Source organism: Monomorium pharaonis, chromosome 11 (genome assembly GCF_013373865.1).
Source record: "Monomorium pharaonis isolate MP-MQ-018 chromosome 11, ASM1337386v2, whole genome shotgun sequence".
Lineage (NCBI taxonomy): Eukaryota > Metazoa > Arthropoda > Insecta > Hymenoptera > Formicidae > Monomorium > Monomorium pharaonis.
In genome coordinates, this window is record NC_050477.1 from 4,858,307 (window position 1) to 4,881,073 (window position 22,767).

Here is a 22,767-nt window from a genome sequence, read left to right on the forward strand (position 1 = left end):
TGACAATAACGATGTCTCCGATCTAGGAAGCGTCCTGTCGAAGCGGGAACACGTTTCGTTCGCCAGTCAATTCTTGCGAAATTAAAATTGAAGATGCAGACAGAGTGACGACGTTCCGCCGGCTGGTCTTAATTTTTTATTCCTCTTGGAAATGTCGTCGTCCATATTTTAAGTTGAATTTTAATACTTCAAATAACGGCATCACGTGGAGGACGGCGATTCGAACGAATCCCCGGAGATGACGTGCTCCAGCATTCCGATGCCGCCACCGTCAAGACAACGCCGGAGGGGGAGTTTAATTAAGGCCTGCGATCGAAACGCAACGATATCAGCACTGACGTTTGTTTTCGAAGAAAAAGAGGCTCGGGGGGAAGAAAAATTATAATAAGGTCGACCGGAACTGATCTCTTGCCGCGCCTATCTGCCGATCGTCACGATGACGACTGTTTCATAATTAACCGCGGTAATAATTACGATTCCACTACTGCCGACCTAATGACCCCCTATATGTGTTTTCACCACCGTTTCCTCTCTTCGACCTCGCTATTATCGAGGGTATACCGGTATGTCGGAGAAGCGAAGTGATAGAGAGATACCCGTAATTTGCGTGATCCGACCGGAAGTTACGTGGGCGGCGGCCAACCGTAAAAAAGTCGCGCGTCTCTTTTCGCGATTGCGTGGGTTCGCGGCGTGCATTATCGCATCGCGATGCACACGGTGCGCGAGCTTATCTTCTCTCTCTTCCTGCCCTAACTTTGCCTTCCTCCCGTTTTATCTAATTCCCCGCGTGAGAGAGAGAGAGAGAGAGAGAGAGAGAGAGAGAGAGAGAGAGAGAGAGAGCTAGAGAGAGGTGACGGAAAACTGACGTACGTGATAAAGCGCTTCCTCCCGCGCGTTTCCGCTCTTCCGAGATTCAGAGCTCTGTATCAAAAAGTAGCAGACTTTCAAAATCGTCGCGTCTGTTCCTAATCTTTTTCTCTCTCTCTCTCTCTCTCACCTCCCGGGGATCGATCGACTGATCGCCCAAGTCGCTCACAAATCGTCGTCGATTCCGCGCGCGTCTATCGTTATTCTTATACGCGTTCAACATGTTCGCGCGCGCGATTAGCAATTTAATGAGGCCCCGGTGGATCGTTGCATCGAGGATGTGTTTTAAAAATAAAAAGCCCCGTAGATCGGAACAGGTTTCCGGGACCTCGAGCGTGCTCGCGCGCGTCGGTCTACACACGTCCGTCCGCGTGTTTCGCGAGCGGGACTCTCGAGGACTCTCTTGGTCGTCGAGATATATTAATAACGGTCACCCGGATGGATATCGAGGAACATTACAAGTTCCGTGGGTACGGGTGGTTATTTATTACGATTATTATTTATATGGAATATACGCGCAATACGTACGGATGCGCTGAACGATAAGGCGCGATCGCGGTGCCGATTTCCGATTCCTATGTCGGCGCCGATACGCGACGGGGTCGCGCGGATAAACCGGCGTCGCCATCGTTGTCGTCGTCGCTAATTACATCCATTGACGTCGATCGCTTACTATTTTTCCTTATTTTTCTCGGCATTATTCACTCGTCTCTATATCTCTCTCTCTCTCTCCCCGTCTCCGTCTCCGTTCCGCGATAAGCGGATCCGCGCGCTGAGCTCGAGAGGGTAAAGCGGATCGCGCGACTCGTCGAGTCGCGAACGAGCGCTAACGAGCGCAAACGCTGGAAATTTTCGAGTGACCGCGTTTTGGGTCGATGGCCAACAACTGGCCGCGCGCGATCCCGTTGACTTTGCCGAAAGAAACGCGCAGTCCCCCCGGAATTTTCGAAAATCGTCCCTTCGTTCCTTGATCGGTTCGCTTGTTCGTAAGCCCGCGAGCGCGCGCGCGTGCACGCGCATAACGCAGCGGCGGCGGCCTGTGGGCGGGCGAAGCGGGCGGGCGAGCGAGCGAACGAGCGAGCGAGCAGGCGGCATGGTATGCGTTGGCCGCGGAGCGCGAGCACTCGGAGGTCACCATTGACGCAAATCTATCCGAGTGTCACGTGAGCGGCGGCCGCTGGAACACAATATACACACACGCGTGGTGGACGACAACGGCCCGGCCGGCCGCGCGCTCCACCATTCCATTAAATCCATGCCTCCTCCGACCGTCCGCGTACATGTATTTATGCGGCCTAGCGATGGGACCGAGCCGGCGACGTCGTCCGAGCGAGATGACAATCTTTCGGGAGGAGAACGTCGTCGACCGCCGCGGTGGAAAATACGAAAGAAGGGTAGAGCGAGGGGGAGGGAAAAGAGGTACCGACGAACGTGTACTTCCACAGGGAGAACAGGGTCGAGGGGCTCGTTCTCTCGCCCTGGACTCGGAGGGACTCGGGAGTCGCGACGACGGTGCTTCGTCGCCCGGGTGTTTCGTGCCCATCGCTATTTCGACGAGGACGTTTCGCCGGACAGAAGGAAGAACGGGGAGAAGCGGAGGTGAATACTGCACTCCGCGGCCCACCCACGTTACGATATAATGGGCAATTAATGGCCCGGTGGACTGGGCCGATCCTCGGCTGAATGCCAATCGGCAACGGGAAGCGCCACGAAACCTGTTGTTTAACCCTTCGCGCACTCTCCTGTACGCTCCATATGGCGACGTGCGATTCGCCGGAGAGCGTCTCTCTTCTCTCTCTTTCTCTCGGCTATAATTAGAATGCCACACTCGTGCAAGGCGCTAAGTCTTTTTAATGCTGTCGACTCGACCTTTAACACGTCTTTCGTCGATGATTCCTTCGATCGGCCCGCGTGCACATTTCTCTGGCGCTCACGTTTTTCTCAGCGTTTCATTTCACTCCTTTTGGAAAAAATCGTTAAAAAGACTCGTCCATACGTATCGCTATAACACGTCAGCAAGGACCTTGCGCTAGCCTAGTTTCCGTCCTGTGAGATAGAACGGGCGAATGTAGCGCGTGTTCGTAATTGCGCGTGCGAGAGGGAGAGAGAGAGAGAGAGAGGAGAGAGAGAGAGAGAGTACCCTCCATTTCTTATCATTTTTTAAAAATTGGGTCAATGTCGCTGCGCGACGATCCGTCGCTTTCTTTAAACAGCCTCGTAACGTCGTTGCGCTCGTCGATCTATAAGTTGACTAATTGATTCGTAAACAAACAAGATAACTTCTTTCATTTAAAATGCACGACGTCTTTAGCATACCCCCCAACCCCCCCAATCTCTCCCGCGCATATTTAACAAACCTAGATATCTATATATGTAGGTTTTTTTAAGTTCTTTGTTATATTTTAAGACATTATTGACGTCAATATAATTAGAGGTTCTTGTTAGCGTCAGTACGATTAAATTATTATCAATTTCATGTTGTGATATTATTCCGATTCGGTTTAAGAACTACGTTCTGAAAAAGTACCGTTGCGCAGCTTAAAGAAACTAAAAAAATATATATAAAATAACATAAAAATTTGTATTGTTTGCAATAAAAGATATTTGCAATTTATGTTAAAATAAGTCCTTACAAATTTTGTGTTAAATTTTTGACACATTCAAATATTGATTTAACGTAGCGAAATTGTGTCCTTTGAATTTTGTGTGTTAAATCGATATTCACAACATTTCTTAGTGTTACAATAATATTATTTATGAGCAAATAAACATGATATAAAACTAATATATAATTCTGAAACGCAGAAAAATGAAATAAATGAGTCCCTGCCAACAAATTATAAATGTTAATTTCACTGAAGAAATATGCTTCTACGATTTATTTCCAAATTATGTCAAAATGTACATTTTTCACATAATATTTGCGTTACTTTCTAACGTATTCATATTATGTTAAATTATGCTAAATGTATACAAAACTTTTTACTACGTGGAATTCTGCTGCGACTTTTCTTTCTCTCCCTCTCCTCTCCATTCTGTTATGCATATCGGTTTTATATCAATTAATATTTACTTTCGTCTCCTCCTCTCTATATATTTTTGCAATTCTCGTCTTTCAGCTTGTTCAATGTCGCACTATTGTTCGCCGATACCGATGCAAACCGTTTAACCCAAGACGATGCGCCTCTCTCTCGAGGAGTCGCGGCTCTTTTTCATCTTCGTCCGCAACTCGCTCATCGCGATGGAACTCTATTAAAGTTTCAGTATTAATAGCTCTCCCGAAGAATGCTCAAGGCAAAAACAAGCGGTGCCGCCGCGATGCAACAATGCCTTCGGCGTTAATGACGCGGATGGCACAATGGTGTTGCAACCATTACCGGGAGGATTATGCAACGATCAACGTTATCGCGTACACGCACACATACGCGCGATTGCGCTACCGGTATTCAGGCTTGTCTGCGGCAGCGAGAGACATTTTTGCAAAACGTAAACGGTAACCGATTGAAGATGACCATCGAAGAGACAAACAACAATTAACGGTGAAAAGGGGAGAGGAGAGAAGATTCTTTTTCTCCGATTCAATTCTGCATGGAGGAAAAGGTTCGAACTCGGCGCGAGTCGGGAGAAAATGCGACGAGCTTAGTTATTATACTTATTCCTTCGTGGATAAAAAAATTATAGTTGTATACGTTTACAATAAGTTGTAAACGTACGCGGGGGACGTACACGACTTAAATCTCGTCGAACGCAACGTGACGATACGCGCGATGTGTCGCACCGCGCGCGACCAGCCAGCTTTGCGCGCTCATCGTAGAAATTAAGTCGCATTATCTTCAATCGTCGTACGCCTGCAAATGAAATCCGAGGAGAGCGCGCGTGGCGAAGGGAGGTCTATTATCTTATTTATTCGTGTGCTTACGTACGATTACGATGCCGCGAATATTCAGCGGCCCCCGCTGGCGATGTTGGATGCGCGCGAACATCACGCGCGCGACTTCCTGCCGCCGCGGAGGAAGAAAGTTCGCGGCGAGATGATCTAGCATGACAAAACGCCATTAGAAGACGACTTCATTACGATAAATTGCATAAACATACCTCGTAGCGGCGAGGAAAACAGACGTGTTTACAAAAAATTATATAATTCCCTTTAATACCTAAGATTTTGTTACGCAAAATAGTAGCATAAATTGCAGATTTTTTTTGTTATTTACAATATTTGTGAAACAAATTCTGTAAATTGAAAGCAAGGTAAAATCAAGAAAAGAGAAGCAAAAATTATGTTTTACCGTGTTACGATACGTCAGAATACAATATAAAGTAACTAAAAATTTCCATTATATAACAATAAAAAGAATTTTTACGTAAAAGAAGTAAAATTTATTTTGTATATTTATTATTCATATTTTACATCCTATCGTAGAGATCTTAACATTCAATAAAATCCAAATTTGATTATTAAATTTTTGTAATCTTCAGCATGTAACTTTAAGAGTTAAATGTAAATTGTTAACAATTTTATCGAAAAATTTATCCATTGCTCGGCAAAATTCGTGATAAATTCTTTAGATTCTGTTTGAAAAACTTTTAGACGGTACAATCGATATGTCGAAAAGCTAAGTCGAAACAGACAATATCGAATCTCATCAGCGATTCGATTCTTCGAACTCGATTAGATTCGATTTGAGAAGAATTCCGAATCAAACGGCGAGCTCTCGAAACGTTTGAATATTCGCGCTTTTTCAATTGTTCGTCTTGCACTTCTAATACATAGAACAAAAAATATTTTTATTGTAATAAAAGAAGAGAAGAAGAAAGAAAATAACGCTCTAGGGGCCGATTTCACCAACTCCGGTTACTTTAACCGGCCGGTTATTCCATTGGAATTGACTAATCGTATTTGTCGTTAAGCAAAATTAACAAATGCGATTGGTCAATTCCAATGAAATAACCGGCCGGTTAAGGTAACCGGAGTTGGTGAAATCGGGGCCTAGCAGTTTTCTTTCAAACGTAAGCTCGAAAGGATATAGAAATGATTTTGTATGAACAACCACATGGCATTACACAAATGGCTCTACTATAATAAATAATAAATAATAAACAACAAGTAAATACCATAAACGTTTCATCCAAAAAGAAGTCGAACGATCGTCGAAAATGTCGGAATGCTGCAGCTGATCGCACCACACCAGCTGATCGTTCGCACCTTCTGCGAGAAAGAGTGCGGCAGAGTGCCGCGGAGTGCAGCAGCTGCGCTGTCGAACGTTCGAGAAATCCCGCGCGGCGTTCGATGTATCGCGAGAGAGGATGACTCTCCCGCCGCGGAACGACCGCTCGCTCGTGCGTTTCCTGCTCGTACGACACGAGGGTTGCCAGTCCGTAACCGTCGGTCTACCCCAGCATCTGGTGGGGAGTCCGAGTCCAAATCGGACAAGCTAAGGAATCTCGATGTCTATATGTACTGAAAGACTAATAAAACAATATTTTTGAAAAATATATTGAACTAAATTTCAAAAGAATCCTAGGCTGTCCATCTAGTGGTCAATAAGCGATTTACTAGACAATGGCCGATATTCATAGACCGGTATTCATACATAGTCGCTTCTTATTTGAAGACCCTTTCAAGTAATGTCTTAAAATGATAATACGGATATTCTGCGATTGATTTTTATGACATTTTAAGACTGACAAGGCAAATATATATATGTCTCATCTTAACTTATTGCACCGACGTAGCAGTGTAGCGAAAAAGAACAGACTAAAGTCAACACGGAGTACACGGGAGCACGACCTAATCCTTATCCCTGTGGTAGTGAGGGCAGTCAGCGAGTCAGCCACACTGCCACAGTCAGCACCATGGCGATGAACGTGCCGTATGAGGCGATCGGCAAGGGCTTCGTCCAACAGTATTATGCGATGTTCGACGACCCGGCGCAGCGGCCGAACCTCATAAACATGTATAATGTAAGTCGCGCGAGCAATCCCGGTCATGCCCTTGTTCCCAGGGCTGACCGATCGGCCGACCTCCTCGCCCGGTCTCGCGATTGATCGACATAACCTGTTTCAGGCGGAGACGTCCTTCATGACGTTTGAGGGCTTGCAGATCCAGGGCGCTATCAAAATAATGGAAAAGTTAACTGTGAGTAAAGTTTCCTCCCATCAGACTAGAATTGCGGTATTTATTCACGTCAATCTATCTCGCGAGAGGTACCTTCTTTCGGACCCGCTTAAAAGGTGCTCTCTCGCAATCAAGTCTATTCTTTTTGCTAATGGATTTTTATCAACTATTGAGATTGCACCAGTAATAGGATTTAAAAGGAATTTATATGTTCAAACAAACAGTCTTTATAGAAAGTGATAATTTTTATAACTTTTAGCAGGCTTGTGTAGTCATCATAGCAGACATAGGTAGATCGAAGCGAATTAGATCACAGGATATATCAGATTGAAATAAGTATTGAGATTATGTTTATTATATTCTGATTGAAACTTGTTATTCTGGCACGTAAACTTCATTCCTTTTTTCCTGCATCTAAAACCATAAACTTAAAACCATATTGATTAATCTTTATTTTAATCCAATTTGCCTTAGGCTACCCTATGCCTGCTATGCATATATATATATGTATATATATATATATATATATATGTAAATACATCACACTTTTTGTATTTGTACTTTAAAAGGTGCTTTTAAAAGATGTTTGGCTTGTATGTTTATCTTTCTATTTTTATTTTTTATTCTTAATTTATCATTAATTATTATTATGATTCTTGAAAGAATTGATACATTAACACATTATGTTGTTACATTAACGTTCTTTTCTTTTTTAGAGCTTATCTTTTCAAAAAATAAATCGGGTAATAACAGCGATTGATTCGCAACCAATGTTTGATGGAGGAGTTCTCATTAATGTATTAGGAAGATTGCAGGTAAGAAAAGTACAGTTAGTAACAACGAATATTTAAAAAGCATTTAAGTCATATATTTTGATTTTAAAAAATATTAAAATTTTACAGTATACATATGTAAAATTTAGGTTTCATATTAAGCCAATCGGTTCAGTGATTTAATTTTCAATTTTTTTGTAGTTCTGCTAATACAGTTTTTACATATATACTTATACAAAAAGAGAAATTTCTAGATGATGTAATGTACCTATTAGAATTATAATTTTTATTTAAATAAGGCGAGTTTTAACATATGAGTAATATAGAAAATGGGAAATATAATAAAATTATAGTAGACATAGACAGAAAATGAGTTCTGTAGTAAGCAGGTTTTGTCAATACTTCTAAACTATTGAAAGATATTTAGTGATTATTGATGATCGTACAGACTGACGAGGATCAGCCTCACGCGTACATCCAGACATTTGTCCTGAAGCCAGTCGGTACCAGCTTTTACGTGCAACATGACATCTTCAGACTTGCGTTACACGACACGGTTTAGGCATCAGGTACCACAAAATATTTGTTGCTCTGTATACCGTGCTTACAAGCAAGCCTTAATCGATGCTTTGCTGCATATAACTTTTGTTTCATCTAGCATATTCTGGCATAATAAAACTCCTCAATAATGTGTCTCTGAATCCCCATAAGCAGTAAAAGTGTTTAAGACTAATAATGATAATTTGAATTAAAAATTTTATTAATATCTATAATTTTCCAGTTCTTACAGTTTGATTTTTTCAATATCTTTGTTACCAATTTTTATTTTTAATTGATATGTATTTCCTTGCATAAAATTCTTTGTATCAATATAACATTTTGCTTTAAAAAAGCATGTACTATATTTAATCTAAAAAGATTAAGTCATAAAATAGTATGAGGCAATTAAATTAGCGTCATTAGTTATATTATTTTATGTTAAAAAATATAGACATATATTGAGAAGCATGAAATGTATATTTAATCTCTCAGAGGTCTCAGACGCACAAACCACAAATTACAGTTGGTTAACTCTTGTGAAAATTGTGCAAAGTCTGGGATTGCTGATTTAATTGAACGTATTACGAACAGACATAGCTTGATAAAAGATTAAATTGCTGAACAAATTGGAACACAATACTTAAGATTAACTGCGCACGCAATACAAATTAACATTTTAAAGAACCACACTGAATTTTTAAAATCAAAACATTAACATCGACATAAATATTAAAACATTGAATCACATAATACATCATTAATCGATGTAATTAATATTGACTGTTTTATCCTTTTATTATTATGTGTTCTTTAATACATGTTGTGTAATATACAGCTTGCGTCTAATTACAGGCAGACGAAGATCCACCACACGCCTTCTCGCAATGTTTTGTGCTGAAGCCATTGGGTAATTCATACTACTGTCAGCACGATATCTTTCGCCTTGGCATTCATGATATTGCATGAACGAAGGAAAATTGAGCTGATTTTCGCGACGAGCGTGTGAGCAGACAGGTTGTCGAGTGACGGATGCTCCGGAGATCACAATTAATAAGTGAGCCACCTAATTTCATCGATAATCCTCTCGTCACAATCGCATCCTACCTATCCTCATTCTTTCCATAGATAATATTACAAGTTTTGTATGAAGAATATATCTTTCCACTTATATTTTGGCCACAATAAAAAAAAGAAATCGAAAATCATCCGATATATCACACAGTTGAAGTAATTTTTCTCCGTACAACACACACACACACACATACACACACACACACACACACGTGCATATATGTGCATATTGTTTCAAAAAACAAACTTACATTTCTTACATGTACTAGCACAATACAAACACATATATAAATGTCTCATTGATCAAAAGATGATTTGATTTCTGGTGACAGATAATATCTTTGCATTACTACGCTTTGAAATGTATTGTAACATATTTTACATTAAAAATGCTGTGTATTTTTGTAATACGAAAATGTTGGCCATTAAATACAAGAATACGGAATTAATTCGGACAAGTTGATTATCTATTCCACAGACGAAAACAAAAAAAACCTTGATATTTTCGTCGGTCGCGACAAAGCATACAGCTCTATTTTAATGTGAACGAATTATTATTAATAATAGTGATGTGTCTAGTAGGATGTTAGACGGTGCTGAATAAATCTCAAGGCGGATTTTATATACATAATGTACTTTTAATGTGATATCTCATTATATAAGTAGAACGATACAATTAAGTACAAAGATACTCGTCCTTTACTCTTTCATAGGATTACTTTATATCGGCTAACGGTTTTAATTTTGCAAATATATCAGGAATATTGATATTCTACAGATTCCCACGTTTTGCTTGCTCCAATTCGATCGCTTCAAACAACGCTTGGAAATTGCCGGCGCCGAAACCCTGAGAAAGAAATAGCAAATTTACGATTACTTAAATATCAGTTAATTTTTTGAGTTTTTTTTAGATACCATATAGTAAAATACCAATTTTATACATTTTTATAGAAAATAATTAGATGTTAGAACTTTTCTCGATACTTACGTCATGGTTGCGTCTCTGTATGACTTCTATGAACAGTGTCGGCCGGTCTTGCATATTTTTCGTGAATATTTGTAGAAGATATCCATTCTCGTCGTAGTCTATTAATATCTTTAATCTCTGCAAAGCGACAGCGCAATCGAATTAATAATAAACACATTGCAATTTGTATCAGTTAATTTTAGTTCGTTATCAATAAAGGTACCTGTAATATATCCAAATCCTCCACGATGGTCACGCCACTGGCTTTCAGGCGGTTTCTGAGCATATCGTAATAACTATCGGGCACGTCAAGAAATTCCATCCCCCTGGCACGCAGATTCGTTATCTGCAAAATGGAGCGCAAAATGGACGTGCGAAGGAATTACTGCGAGCGATATTTTTTTAGATAAATTAAGAATATTAAGCTATATGTTAATTATTATTAATTAGAATAAAAATTATAGAATAAAGTTATTAAAAAAGTTATGACCAAAAAGTTGGTTTTTTTAAAACTGCTCTTTTATACTGCACAGTCGTGTCTTGCAGGGTGTAAACACAAATGTAATTAGGGCATTCGATTATTACTCACTGCTGTAATAATGTCACTGGTATTGAGGGCGATATGCTGTACACCGGCGCCGCCGTAGTACTCAACGTATTCTTGAATTTGGGACCGTTTTTTTCCCGGTGCGGGCTCGTTGATCGGCATCTTCACTGTCTCCTCCCAATTCGTCATCACGATAGACCGTAGCGCGGAGTATTCCGTGTGCAGCTGCGTGTCGTCCACTGACCAGAATCTATGAAACTGTAAACACTCTTCATACCTAAGAAAGACAGAGAAAAATTATTTAACGTAATACTTTATTTTTTTAGCTTAAGAATATTTTACCTGCGAGAGATAGAAATTTGAAAATATTCAGCTTTTATTTAAACTTACGAATCTCATAAAATTCGATAAACTTTATATACTATTACACATTTTATTATATTAATGTAGTAACATACTGATGTCATAGTGAATTATAACAAACGCTACTATCAACTATTATTTAAAATTATGAGGAAAATGAACTAAATATACGATTTCTCGTTAGCATAAATGTGTTTACGTTCACAAGTAGATAAATTTACATACCACTTCGCAACAGGTTCCATCTGTTTGTCAGACTGATTACCCACCACATGGTCCACGAAATTCAAATGTATTTGCGGCCTATAATAATTAAAAAAAATGTCGATATAAACATTTATTCAATTTTCTATTGTCGAGTTTCTCGTTTTTCTTTTGCGCTTAATGTATCATAAATTAATTCTGCATTATTTTAAATATATCTTGGAATTTTAATCAATTAATATCCTTTATTTTTCTAAAGAATAAAGTATATTTTTTTCAACAAGGACAGATATATTGCAAGATATTATTATTAAAATATTCTAGTTTTTTTTTGTAGTTTTGTAGTTATTGTATGAAGAATCGCTTTTTGCATACGTACAATTGTTGGAGAAGAACGTCTTCCGACGCTCTTACGAATCCTGGCAGAAAGAAACCTTTGTATCTTGTCCTATCGATAAGTGTATGGTGCGTATCGCCATACTGAAAACGATGAATGTTAATCAATATCTAAAAGATGATGATATGATAAGTTGTGTAGGAAAGTATTTTTATACTTACAGTTTTTAGAGTGACCATTCTCACGGTACCGTATTCGTCGCTTTCCTCCCATACATCGCGCACTATTTGGGCACCCCTTTTCTTAGCGACCTTTACACGTACAGTTAAAAATATTAATGAGGAGAACAACTTGAAAGTTAACTTGCCATCATTTTCCGATAGGACAAAATAATTAAAATTTAATTATGCTTATTTTAATTTTGGAAAGGACATTTCATCTTGTCACTGGAAATTCTACTAATATTTTCAGATAAAGAGAAAAAGCCCTTGTTTCTTTACCTTCACAATGGTGTCAATATCTTCGACGTTGAATGCTACATCTCGCACACCGTCGCCGTGTCGGGAAAGATGCTCCGACATCTCTTCGTTATCAGGCTCGTATGGAGATTCAAACACAAACACTATCTACGATTACAACATTTGATGATTAGAAAGTTCTTGTAACAGTTCTTGGACATAATCTTCACAAAAGATTATGTCCAAAATTTCAAAAAATCCTTTATTATTAAATAAGTTGTTAAATAAAGTAAATCTATTGAAGATCTTTTTACTAATTATATTTTACTGCTTATATTACATTCGTGTGTGAATTTAACGTTACTTTGTTCTGTCTGACAACGTGCGCGGCTATTTTTCTGGAGCTAGTTTCCAAACCGCGATATCCAAGTGGTTGGAACCCCATTCTGCATCGGTAGAAACTAGCGGCCTATAAGCGACGTAATTGAGTTTTACTTTCACGTATAATCTATATTTTATTTTATTCTATTTTTTTAATATATATTTTTTTCTCTATTTTCTTTGTAAGTGTGTAGCATTTTTTGGTAGAAAATAATCAGAACATAAAACCAACGAAGTTTATGTACATAATGCCTAATTTGATAAACTTGATAAAACTTATAGAGATATAGATAAAGAATAGAATCATTGAATACCACATATATTTATGATTCTTTTTTATGTCGAAACTTATTCTTATTTCTCATATTAAGAAACGTTTTACATATAAAAATTTACCTGCTTCGCATTTCCGACCCAGAATTTTATGTGATCGAAACTGAGGAATTTTCCTCCAACGGGCTGAAAAATGCAGATATTGCATCACATTTTTAATAATAATTCTTTTTATAATTTATATATTTTAAATAATAATATTAATTCTAAACAAAAAAAGAATCTTCTCTCCTCAATAATTTGACAAGGATTTAATTAATTTACCTGAGGTCCTTTATCAGTGTAAGTCGTCTGGAAATAAACGCAAGAAATTTATTACTTAATGAATGAAAAATAATTAACTAATGTTGGATAAACTAAAGCAATTAAAAAGAATATTTGTTAAATAAATATTTGTTAAACGCTAACAAATATTTTACGTGTGTCATATAGAAGCATTTTACAAAAGTTTATCTTATAGCGAATTATATATATTTTTTGAATAATTACGTATTAAATAAACAATTATTCTGTGCGAATAATAGTCAAGTTGAATTGTAAAAATAATTATTACTAGATAGTTCTCCGACTTACCATGATTCGACTGAAATCGAGGAAAACGGTAAAAATTACCTCCTGTGATGATATCGAGCATTCGATTATCGCTGGACGCACATCGGGTTCCGCTTTAAATATCGGGCCCACCGACAGTCCACAGGCTCGTCCTGTTTTTCTATTGGTTTACGACGAGGGCTTGTTTGTGCTACGCATTCTCTGATCAGCAGTTCATAAATTAAACCGGCAACGACGACAGGTTTTTTTTAATTAAATGCGTCATTAAAGCTGTGATACGCTCAACGACACGCATTCGAGGTAGGCTCGCCTTCCTAATTAACACAAAAGAACACATTTCTCTTCGAGTATATATGCATATGAGCAAGGTCTCTGAAGATCCCCAGAATTACGCCACAAAAGTTTCCACTCTATGGAATTTGTAGAGATAAATATTTTTCAAAAATTCAATTATTATTATCAATAAGAAAGACTTCCAGGGGCTTTATATGTTACAGTTAATTGTTACACGACATAAAATTATATGACAAATATATGTCTTCTAAAATATTTGCGATTTTTTAAGTTACAATAAAAAAATGTACAGTTTCAAAATATTATAGTAAAAAGAAACGTAAAGAGAAATTTGTATAAAATTTTTTCTATATTAAATGGAAAAATTAAAAAGTTTTTCGGCATTTATTACATAAAAATCATGATATAAAGAGTGAGCTGTGTGCTAATAATAATAATAAAAATCTCTTCTTTAATATTTCATTCGCTTTGAGGAAATTGAAAAATTTTTGTCACGATAATTTGTATACCTTCGGTATATTAAAATTATTCCTTTAGCATAAACATCTCACTTTCCGTAATAAACATATTTACTCGTGCCTGATGTTAGAATGTAGTTTTTCTGTACACACCCTCTAATGCATTTATGTATTTATACTACGTAATATTAGATTGGAACTTTTTTGCTGTTTACGTTAAACGTTAAGGTGATGCAGTAGCAAGTGTCGTGCATACCTACGTTGTTGTTAATTTTAAATGTCATTTATTAGGAATACTGTAGTATTTAATGAGTTATTAATTCGCAAATAAATTAATTTTAAGCAAATTAAAACTCTCAAGAAGGATGTCTTATATAATAATTATAATTATTTAATAACTGCATAATATAAAAAAACTAAAATTATTTTAAATATAATTATTTTAATAATTTTAATAACATTACTGTGTACAGGACAAGTTTAAAGATAAGATCAAGGAAACATGTAAAGAATGATAAATCATTTATTATTAGACTTCAATCTTAAATAAAACGCAAAACCTATCAAATATAGAGAAAAAGTCAGCGGAGAATGCACGCAATGCATAATATAATATGATTCAACTCTCTGTTCGCCAAAAAATCAATGCAATATGTATAAGCATAAACGTTTAAATTAATCATATAAATCATATAAATATTTGGAAATATTGCAATCACGTATCACGTTGTCAAAAAACCTGTCTCACGGAAGATTTCAACACGAGATTATCGACATTTTTATTTAAATATTACGAGATAAAAAACGGATTTAATATAGAGACAACGATAACATGGCAAAAAGTAGCGCATAAAACGTCGCATAAAATATCTTTACATTAAAATTGACAATGTCGAGCAATCGATCTTTGTAATATTATTATCGTTTCTATTATTTTTCTACAAAAGCAATTCGGGCGACTAGAAGTACTGGACGCAGCGAAATACTGATCTCCGTCTTTCTTCTCGTGGAGAATATATATCTTTAACTATTCTCTATAAAACAACGTCTAATTCGCGTTGACTCGATTAAAATACAAATAAGTTACTAATGGCTCGTTATGCGTATATGTATATACAATAAATTGACTATATATACAGGATGTCTAAGAATCAATGAAGATGCACTGTCGTATCTCATAAAATTTGGTGTCTATTTTTTTCAGATATCAGTACTCTACATTTTAACTTTTAGATAATACAATTATTTTTACAATAATTTTTATAATATATTTTTATAGCAATTGATATAGACGGCAAATTATAATCAATCAAAATAAAAATTTGGTTGATATAAAACTTAAAAATTAAGTTATAAAATGGTTACACTTATTTATCTTTATTTTTGAAGCCTGATTTCCAAAAGGGAATTTTTCATTTCTAATGATTTATAAATCGGAATCTAATGAGATATGCTCCATGATATATTAATAAGTTAAAACTTGGAAAGATTATCTCCAAGTTTTAAAAATAATAATACTATTCATTTTCCGTTGATTCTAAGACATCTTATATACAATTACACATATATAACACAAATAACATTTGCTATGATATCGATTTACACGATTGATGAAACGGTAAAGTACAAACTGGTTGGTCGATTCGCTAACGTAGAAAATGTTTTTCGACCGGTATTACACGCGAGGAAATACATAACTATACTGCAGTGGTATATAAAAGCTCTTTGATCGTAGCCGATCTTCCGGAATTATACTCGGTATATCGGAAAATCACAGATTACAAAAATACACGTAGAAAAACATATATTTCATGTTGTTAAAATTATTTCGTCAAAATTAATTCGATTCTTCTCTCTTATTCTGGATATGATAACTTCTCTTGTCGAGAGTAAATAAGCGAAATCGTGAACATATGCATTATCCTCCTCTCTTTTTTCTGATAAAAAAGAAAAAGAAGTAACGCGCGATCCCAAATTTATAATAACACTATTCCGTGATCTCTTTCTAATCGACGTTTCGCCTTGAGAGCCACGATTCCCATCAGATCCGCCGGGGTTGGAAGCGCTGCAAAAGTACTCGGTGCCACAGCTTGCTGATAAAAAACTTCGACTCCTCCGCTCTGGTTACCATAAACTACCGTGTCCTCCGTTCTGTTCAATAAAAATATTCTTTGATGCCTTTAATTAATCGAATTTGACCTGTGCTATTTTGATATATTCATTTGTCAATTCATGTAATATTATAAGATTTTTAAACTTTTTTCTTAATTTGTATTATAAACTGACAAAAAAACAAAGCACACTACAAAGATCATATTTTAAAACAATTTGAATCATCTGTTAAAAGACATTTGTTTTAAAAAGTAATTCACACAAAACTAAAATTAATTCGTGGATGAGAAAGGCCAAGTCTTTTAAGTAATATACAAATTAAATATAAAATAAAAAGTAAATTTTTTTTCGATTTGTTATAAATTAAGATCTTCGTAATTTACCTGACGATAATGTCTGTCAAATTGCTGGCTTGCGTAAATCTGTCATGAAGGCAGGACACGATGTCTAATTCGGTAACGCCCCACAGCCCAGAACGCTGCACCGTGTCCCACTGCGGATCTACATTCAGAATACTGTACAACTCCTTGTTCTCCGTGGATGGCAACGGTTCCAGACATTGTTGTAGTCGCGATTCGAGTTTACCTAACGTGCTTACGCAAGTATGCCACTGTATAAACAAATCGATTATTATTAGTCTTTATAATTGCGTTTTTATATAAATATGTAGGAAAATATTTTAGATTTTAATTTTATTTTTTATCGTAATTTTTTAAATTCCTAAACCTAACAAATTCCACTTTATAAAACTTTTACCAGAGCATGTATCAAATCCGGATTGTTTGCGGTGCCGTTCTCCATCAGCAACACCAACACCATATTCTGATAGCCACAGAGAAAGAGCTCGGTTTTCACAAGACAGGCAGAAGGATCATCCTTGTTGATCCAGTCTTCGTCCAGCTCATCCTCACCATCGCTCGCCTCCTTCTCGACAAATTCCAGTTTCTGCCTGATCAGTTGATTCGTCGTTGTCGTTGCGGCAGCAACTGTTGCGCCACCAGAAAAACCAGACAAATCGCGAAATTCGCTTGGCGTAGTCTCGCGACTGCAAAACCCACTAGTTCGTTCATCGGCAAGTAGACTGAGCTTCGACATCAACGGTGTCAACTGTAAACCGTCCAACTTTCTCCTCTGCGGAAATTCGAACGTGCTTCCACCACCACACTCCGACGTCGATTTCCGCCGATCGTCGCCGTCAGACACCTCAGCGACGACGTTGAGCGGCTTCAGCGGCAGACTCATTGATCTCTTGTACGTTTCTTGCTTGCTTTTGTCGTACCCAGGCTTGGAGCACTCTAAAAGATTTATATTTAAAATAAAGATTTTAAAAATGTTTCGCATAGAATATTCACGCTATTATTGCTATTGCTATTTTTACAATTATTACTTCTATTTTCTGCAATATTAAACATGCATTCTTCTTTTATATTGACAAAATTTTTTCAGAACTTTTAGTTCACGATTTAAATAACGATTAAATACCTTCACGACCATTCTTCGTAACCGAGTTCTGGCTATTGTTTATCGATAGTTTCACGTTCATCAGGTCACTCGGCAGACTCTTCGATTGCAGATTGTTCTCATCGTCACGATGCTCGTGAATGCCGTCGCTGTTATCACGCAACTCCTCGCAATGCGAGGCGACGTATTGCTCATACAATGATTGCGAAACCGGTAGACCGTCGTATCGAAAAACGGGATAACAAGGATCGACGATAGTGCGCGAGTGTCGCACACTACCTTTGGTCATCTTCCGTCGGGGTGAATTCGGATTGCGATCGTCCGGTGAGGCTTCATTTAATTTGCACAATCTATTGTAATAATAGGAAGTAGTGGTAAAATAAGATAGTATCTATAAAACATTCAATTTATAGAAATTGAATTTGATTACCGTTATTCACTTTTTACAATTTTAAAAATGAGAGAATTACCAACTCAATAATTATATTCGATAATCGGATAGTTATAATATTAATTACATTTTGTCCAATTCTGGCTGATGAGTCCTAGGAATACCATTCAAGCGTGGCTTAATTGATGACGTCAAGTCTGGCAGGCTCACGCTTTTCCTATCAGGATCCTTCTTTTTCATCAATTTCTTCTTCGACGTAGCGTTTCTCAGCTTGTTCAGGCGTTTGCATCTATGGTATATAGTCAAAATTTGATTACTTTATAACTGGAAAATTGACACACATCGCCAAGCCTTACCATAACTTCGACAAGAATTTTTAAAAATTGAAAAATTTGAAACACATACCTGAGCGCTTCTTTGACAACGTCGGGAATGTCATCATCATCGCTTTTCGATGAGCTTCTATGTCCCTCATTTTCACCACCGCTTTCAGATGAGCAGATGAGCATAGCATTCCCAAGTAACACCCGGTCGACGTCTTTTAATGGAGTCGCGCAAACACTGGGCGTAAGTGGATTGGTAATAGCACTGCCTTTGGGACGTTCCGACTTAATCTCTTGCTTGCGTCTGATCGGTGACTCATGACTGATGGCGAGCGGCACGGACGACACGTATTGCGATACCGGCGCGTAATTCGTGGAGTCCAGTTCGCCTTCCTCGGGAACTGTAAAAATCTTCGATGTGTCCCGTTTCATACCGGACGAAATAAGCGGTTCCTTGACCCCAGACTTGGAGACGGTCTGAAAGTTCATCAAATCGAACGGAAAACAGTTCACAAACTGTCAGTTATTACAATTTTTATCAAGATAACAGAATATTTAGAATAATATATTGTATACACTTGCATTTTTATTATCTCTTTGCGCACTATGTTTTACCTTTCTCTGTAGTATCTTCTTGGTCATAGTATCTAGACACGAATTGTAGTAACGCTCGTTATTCGCCTCTTGCATTAACTTTGTAAATTGCTTTCGCTCTATGTACACTTGTAACAATTGAACACCGATCGGCAAATGAAATTCTGTCGAGATCCTTTCCGCAGGAGCCTACAAATTTAATAAATTATGAATTCTTAAATTAAGTTAAATTATGAGTGAATAAATAAAACCTAATACGCGTATTTATTTATTTAAATTTATTTTTTTATAAATCCGATAAAAGAAATACCTTTATCCTGTAAGGATCAGTTATGACTATTTGTTTCGTTAGATCTGCTCCCAGCTGTGTAGAGACTATCCTGAAAGAAAGACAATAAAGATCAGATAATTTGAAAAGATCAAAGTAACTAACAGTAATTAATAACATCAGAATAAACAATAGTCAATATTAATATTTTAAAAAAATATTAGATATCGCGATATTGCAACAACAATATAATTTTACTTATGGATTTGTTTCATACTTGTTATTATAAAATAATGCTCCACCCAAAATGCCATTTATTTCTTGACAATGCTGCAACACTTGTATTCCTTCCAAGAATATGTTGCTGGCACTCTACATTAAAAAAAACACACTGTTATACATTGCAAAAATATATAAAATCATATAAATTCACAATCTTGATATTCATATTTAGCATATCTCTTTCTATCTCTATCTCAACAATATCTTAGTATTTAATATTATTCTGCACTAACCTTTGGAAGTTTAATAACAGGAATGTTGGAAAACAGATTGGCACTATGTTGAAGAATTGGCAGATAGGTCTCAAACATCTGATACAATTTCTCGGTGAATCTATTGCGATCATTGTTGAGAGACTCCAGTATCTGGATGAGATCGCAGTGAAAGAATTTCAATAATGATTCCAGAGTGTCGGCGCGTCTCTCAAGTATCCAGTCATGTATATTCCTATCAGTCCCCACTGCCTAACAAAATTAAGCATACATAATTTATAATTTTTAATCTTATAAACTACCATTGAGTTGTAAAGTACAATGTGTATATTAGCTCTTTATAAATATTGTGTCACCAGATAACATTTCTATCTACTGAACGATATAAAACATAGTTGTATATGTAAAGAAAACATCACGAAATGTGTATGTCTTAACGGAATCTTGAGAAATAATAGGTAACTTTGAAGTTTAATATTAATCCTAAAGTGTTGAAGACTGTGGGTAAATTTTTACCTAAAGGCTAATATAAAAGAGTATGATAGCACTTAGAATTAATACTGATATTTTTGTTTTTAAAATTAATATTATTTAATTTACAAACACTATATTATATTACAGAGATTGTCTTTTTATATATAAATTTTGTTTTTATAAGTTATAAATTATCTTATCTAAAATAGTTCCATATAAATGCAAAATTAGATGCATTTATATTCTTAGTGAAATATACCTACCAGTACATACTGCCCAAACTTTTTTATCACAAACTTTCCACCTTGCAATGTGATAGAGCGTGGCGGTGAAAACGACGTTGTCAGGAAGTGATGCACACCCATCAGCTGTCCTGCCAGAGCCAGTCTCTGTGTGAGAGATACCCAGGCTGGATGAAAATATAGAACTGCTTCGGCAGGGTCATCCTCCTCTTTACAACACTTGGCAGTGTCGTAAATGAATACTATCATCATCTCTCTGAAAGCAAAGGCTTTATTTTGAAATCCAGGACAAACATTGCAATTTAATAAAATGAGACAATACAGATGCACTTTTACAAATAAGCATAGCTTGTAATGAAAGTAAGCTTGTAGATGTGACAAATTATACTATGTAACTTTCATGAGACCAATTTTTTGTTTCAGATCACAAGATTCACATAGCTCTTACCCAGGTCTAATCTGTCGAAGTACACCGGCAACGATCGCAAAGATATTCTGAAGTATTTCATTGTAGAAAATTATACTGATGACAATGTAGGAGAAGTGTGAAGTGTTTTAGTTTTAACGCATGACTGAGTGAATCACTGGCAAATGAATAATCGCCGATTAAGCCCAATAATAACCGATATGGCATCGGCCGGGGGGAGATAAGATTAAATTGCAAGTCGCATATGTCGATTCTCGTAATTCGTGGTCAGTGCTTGCGGAGCATTGAAGCAGCGATTCGAGCTGTTGCTCTAACGGGTCTAAATTTAGAGAAATTTTCGAAGGACAATTTTTGGAAAATCCGAGAGCTCGAAGGAAATATTTCGCGTTTTCCTTCACGTGCCTCGAGGAAGCGACGTCATCGTTGCGCAGTTGCGCGCCAACGTTCGCGAAGAATGCGGGGAAATAGTAAACAGAGAGAGCGTGTGTACGTGCGTGCGTGCAACGTGCGGTTGTGCGTGCTCTAATTAGATAAGACAATGTGATTACGCGCGCGGGACATACTTCGCCATGATGAGGATTATTAATCGTCGTCTCGGCGCGGTGCGTGGTCTGTCAACCAGTCCTGCCTCGCTGTCGAGGTCCCCCCCGCTGCTATCTTGTTCTCCCCGAATTGTTAACGCTTGTTCCGTCAACGTGAAAATGGGGTGCGATCTCGGGCGATCCTCGGCTGTGATCCGGTGGTACGACTTATGGAGATCCGCCTTGGCCGTGTCGTCGACCGGCAAGAAACGTCGCGTGCCATTTTTCCTCTTCTCTCTCTCCGTTAACCGTTGACTACGGACGTGGACGGTCGCACCGTGCAAAGCCGCTCCTCCCGCGCCATACCGATATTGATCTCCTCTGATGATCCGTGTGCGTGTGCACGAATACAGCAGCGGTTCCGTGTGCGTTCGCGCACACTTGCATAGTCTCTACATTTTCTTCCCTCACATGTGTGCACGTAATACGAGATGCATATATTTTTGTTTCTTGTAAAATAATTTTGTGTGTTCAATTTACTAGAAAAAAAGACATTATAATTTTATCGAGTGTGCAAACACGCACGCGCGTGCTCAAATAAATGTGATTAAATTGTAATATATATGTATAATGTTATTATACTCTTATTAAAATGAGATTTTAATAAGGTAAATATTATCAGTATTTACCTGCAGTTGTTACAGAAACATCTTCTATGGAGTGATGGATCCATTTAGCACAACTTGGATTTAAACTCCGATTTCGATTAATCGAAATTTAAATTTAAATTATCTATATATATTACTATTCACCGATAGAATTACTTTTTTGTAAAAAGAAAGATGAGATTTGAAGTAACAAATTCACACAATTAGAAACTTCAATTAAATAATTTTGTTTGACTGAATTGCCAATTAATCAGTGATTGATTACCAAGTAATTTATATTTTGTTAAATCGAATAAAATCATTAATTTTTGTCATGTATGAAAGAAAAAGATCTGATCGGGAACAATGAATTGTAAAGCTAAAAATTTTACCTATATAATTTGAAATAATTACCGATTAATTTGATAAAAATAATATTTCAAGGTTTATAAATGATTAACAGAAATCGTCATTGATTATTCGCTAATTTTCTCACAATAAAAGTACAAGACAGATTATTAATTATAATGTTAAATACAAATAAAATGCTTTT

The 22,767-nt window shown here is 37.0% G+C and overlaps 3 protein-coding genes and 1 long non-coding RNA gene across 8 annotated transcripts; 1 reads left to right on the forward strand and 3 right to left on the reverse strand.

Annotated features, from left to right (window-relative positions):
- Positions 1-3,034: 3,034 nt before the first annotated feature.
- LOC118647853 lies at positions 3,035-6,232 on the reverse strand. The gene is made up of 2 exons (XR_004964991.1): positions 4,791-6,232; positions 3,035-4,715 (listed from the first exon to the last, which is right to left on the reverse strand). It is a non-coding gene; the product is annotated as an uncharacterized LOC118647853 (long non-coding RNA).
- A 167-nt stretch (positions 6,233-6,399) lies between these two features.
- LOC105838821 (probable nuclear transport factor 2) lies at positions 6,400-10,283 on the forward strand. Of its 4 annotated transcripts, XM_036293605.1 has the most exons (6): positions 6,400-6,489; positions 6,601-6,828; positions 6,932-7,003; positions 7,699-7,797; positions 8,204-8,324; positions 9,148-9,811. In XM_036293605.1, the coding sequence occupies exons 2-5, from the start codon at positions 6,721-6,723 to the stop codon at positions 8,315-8,317; spliced, it is 393 nt and encodes a 130-aa protein (XP_036149498.1). In that variant the 5' UTR covers positions 6,400-6,489; positions 6,601-6,720; the 3' UTR covers positions 8,318-8,324; positions 9,148-9,811. The 4 variants fall into 4 exon arrangements, 3 of the variants coding, with proteins under 3 accessions (XP_036149498.1, XP_012540125.1, XP_012540126.1); XR_003625974.2 differs by lacking the exon at positions 8,204-8,324 and adding an exon at positions 10,145-10,283 and having other exon boundaries at positions 6,488-6,828; positions 9,148-9,349; XM_012684671.3 differs by having other exon boundaries at positions 6,488-6,828.
- LOC105838820 (4-hydroxyphenylpyruvate dioxygenase) lies at positions 9,984-13,987 on the reverse strand. Its single transcript, XM_012684669.3, has 12 exons — positions 13,530-13,987; positions 13,221-13,247; positions 13,020-13,082; positions 12,607-12,711; positions 12,285-12,410; positions 12,006-12,095; positions 11,827-11,927; positions 11,469-11,546; positions 10,923-11,157; positions 10,557-10,679; positions 10,355-10,471; positions 9,984-10,213 (listed from the first exon to the last, which is right to left on the reverse strand). The coding sequence occupies exons 1-12, from the start codon at positions 13,530-13,532 to the stop codon at positions 10,139-10,141; spliced, it is 1,143 nt and encodes a 380-aa protein (XP_012540123.1). The 5' UTR covers positions 13,533-13,987; the 3' UTR covers positions 9,984-10,138.
- Positions 13,988-14,697: 710 nt separating this feature from the next.
- On the reverse strand, positions 14,698-22,712 carry LOC105838818. Of its 2 annotated transcripts, none has more exons than XM_012684667.3 (12): positions 21,068-22,712; positions 20,641-20,875; positions 19,925-20,155; positions 19,687-19,781; positions 19,452-19,521; positions 19,163-19,330; positions 18,630-19,024; positions 18,352-18,513; positions 17,855-18,183; positions 17,129-17,667; positions 16,756-16,982; positions 14,698-16,411 (listed from the first exon to the last, which is right to left on the reverse strand). In XM_012684667.3, exons 2-12 carry the CDS (start codon positions 20,869-20,871, stop codon positions 16,237-16,239), a joined length of 2,622 nt encoding a protein of 873 aa, XP_012540121.1. In that variant the 5' UTR covers positions 20,872-20,875; positions 21,068-22,712; the 3' UTR covers positions 14,698-16,236. The 2 variants fall into 2 exon arrangements, with proteins under 2 accessions (XP_012540121.1, XP_012540120.1); XM_012684666.2 differs by having other exon boundaries at positions 16,237-16,411; positions 21,610-22,712.
- Between the last annotated feature and the right edge of the window lie 55 nt (positions 22,713-22,767).

Excerpts from the sequence above, each read along its gene's own strand:
- LOC105838821 (XM_036293605.1), top strand. The coding sequence starts at position 6,721 with ATGGCGATGAACGTGCCGTATGAGGCGATCGGCAAGGGCTTCGTCCAA. Across the intron at positions 6,829-6,931 it reads ACCTCATAAACATGTATAAT|GCGGAGACGTCCTTCATGAC; the intron begins GTAAGTCGCGCG and ends AACCTGTTTCAG. Across the intron at positions 7,004-7,698 it reads AAATAATGGAAAAGTTAACT|AGCTTATCTTTTCAAAAAAT; the intron begins GTGAGTAAAGTT and ends TTTCTTTTTTAG.
- LOC105838820 (XM_012684669.3), bottom strand. Across the intron at positions 12,411-12,606 it reads ACGTTGTCAGACAGAACAAA|ATAGTGTTTGTGTTTGAATC; the intron begins GTAACGTTAAAT and ends TTGTAATCGTAG. Across the intron at positions 10,472-10,556 it reads AGGATTTGGATATATTACAG|AGATTAAAGATATTAATAGA; the intron begins GTACCTTTATTG and ends GTCGCTTTGCAG.
- LOC105838818 (XM_012684666.2), bottom strand. Across the intron at positions 19,331-19,451 it reads CTGATCCTTACAGGATAAAG|GCTCCTGCGGAAAGGATCTC; the intron begins GTATTTCTTTTA and ends TTAAATTTGTAG. Across the intron at positions 16,983-17,128 it reads CGGATTTGATACATGCTCTG|TGGCATACTTGCGTAAGCAC; the intron begins GTAAAAGTTTTA and ends TTGTTTATACAG.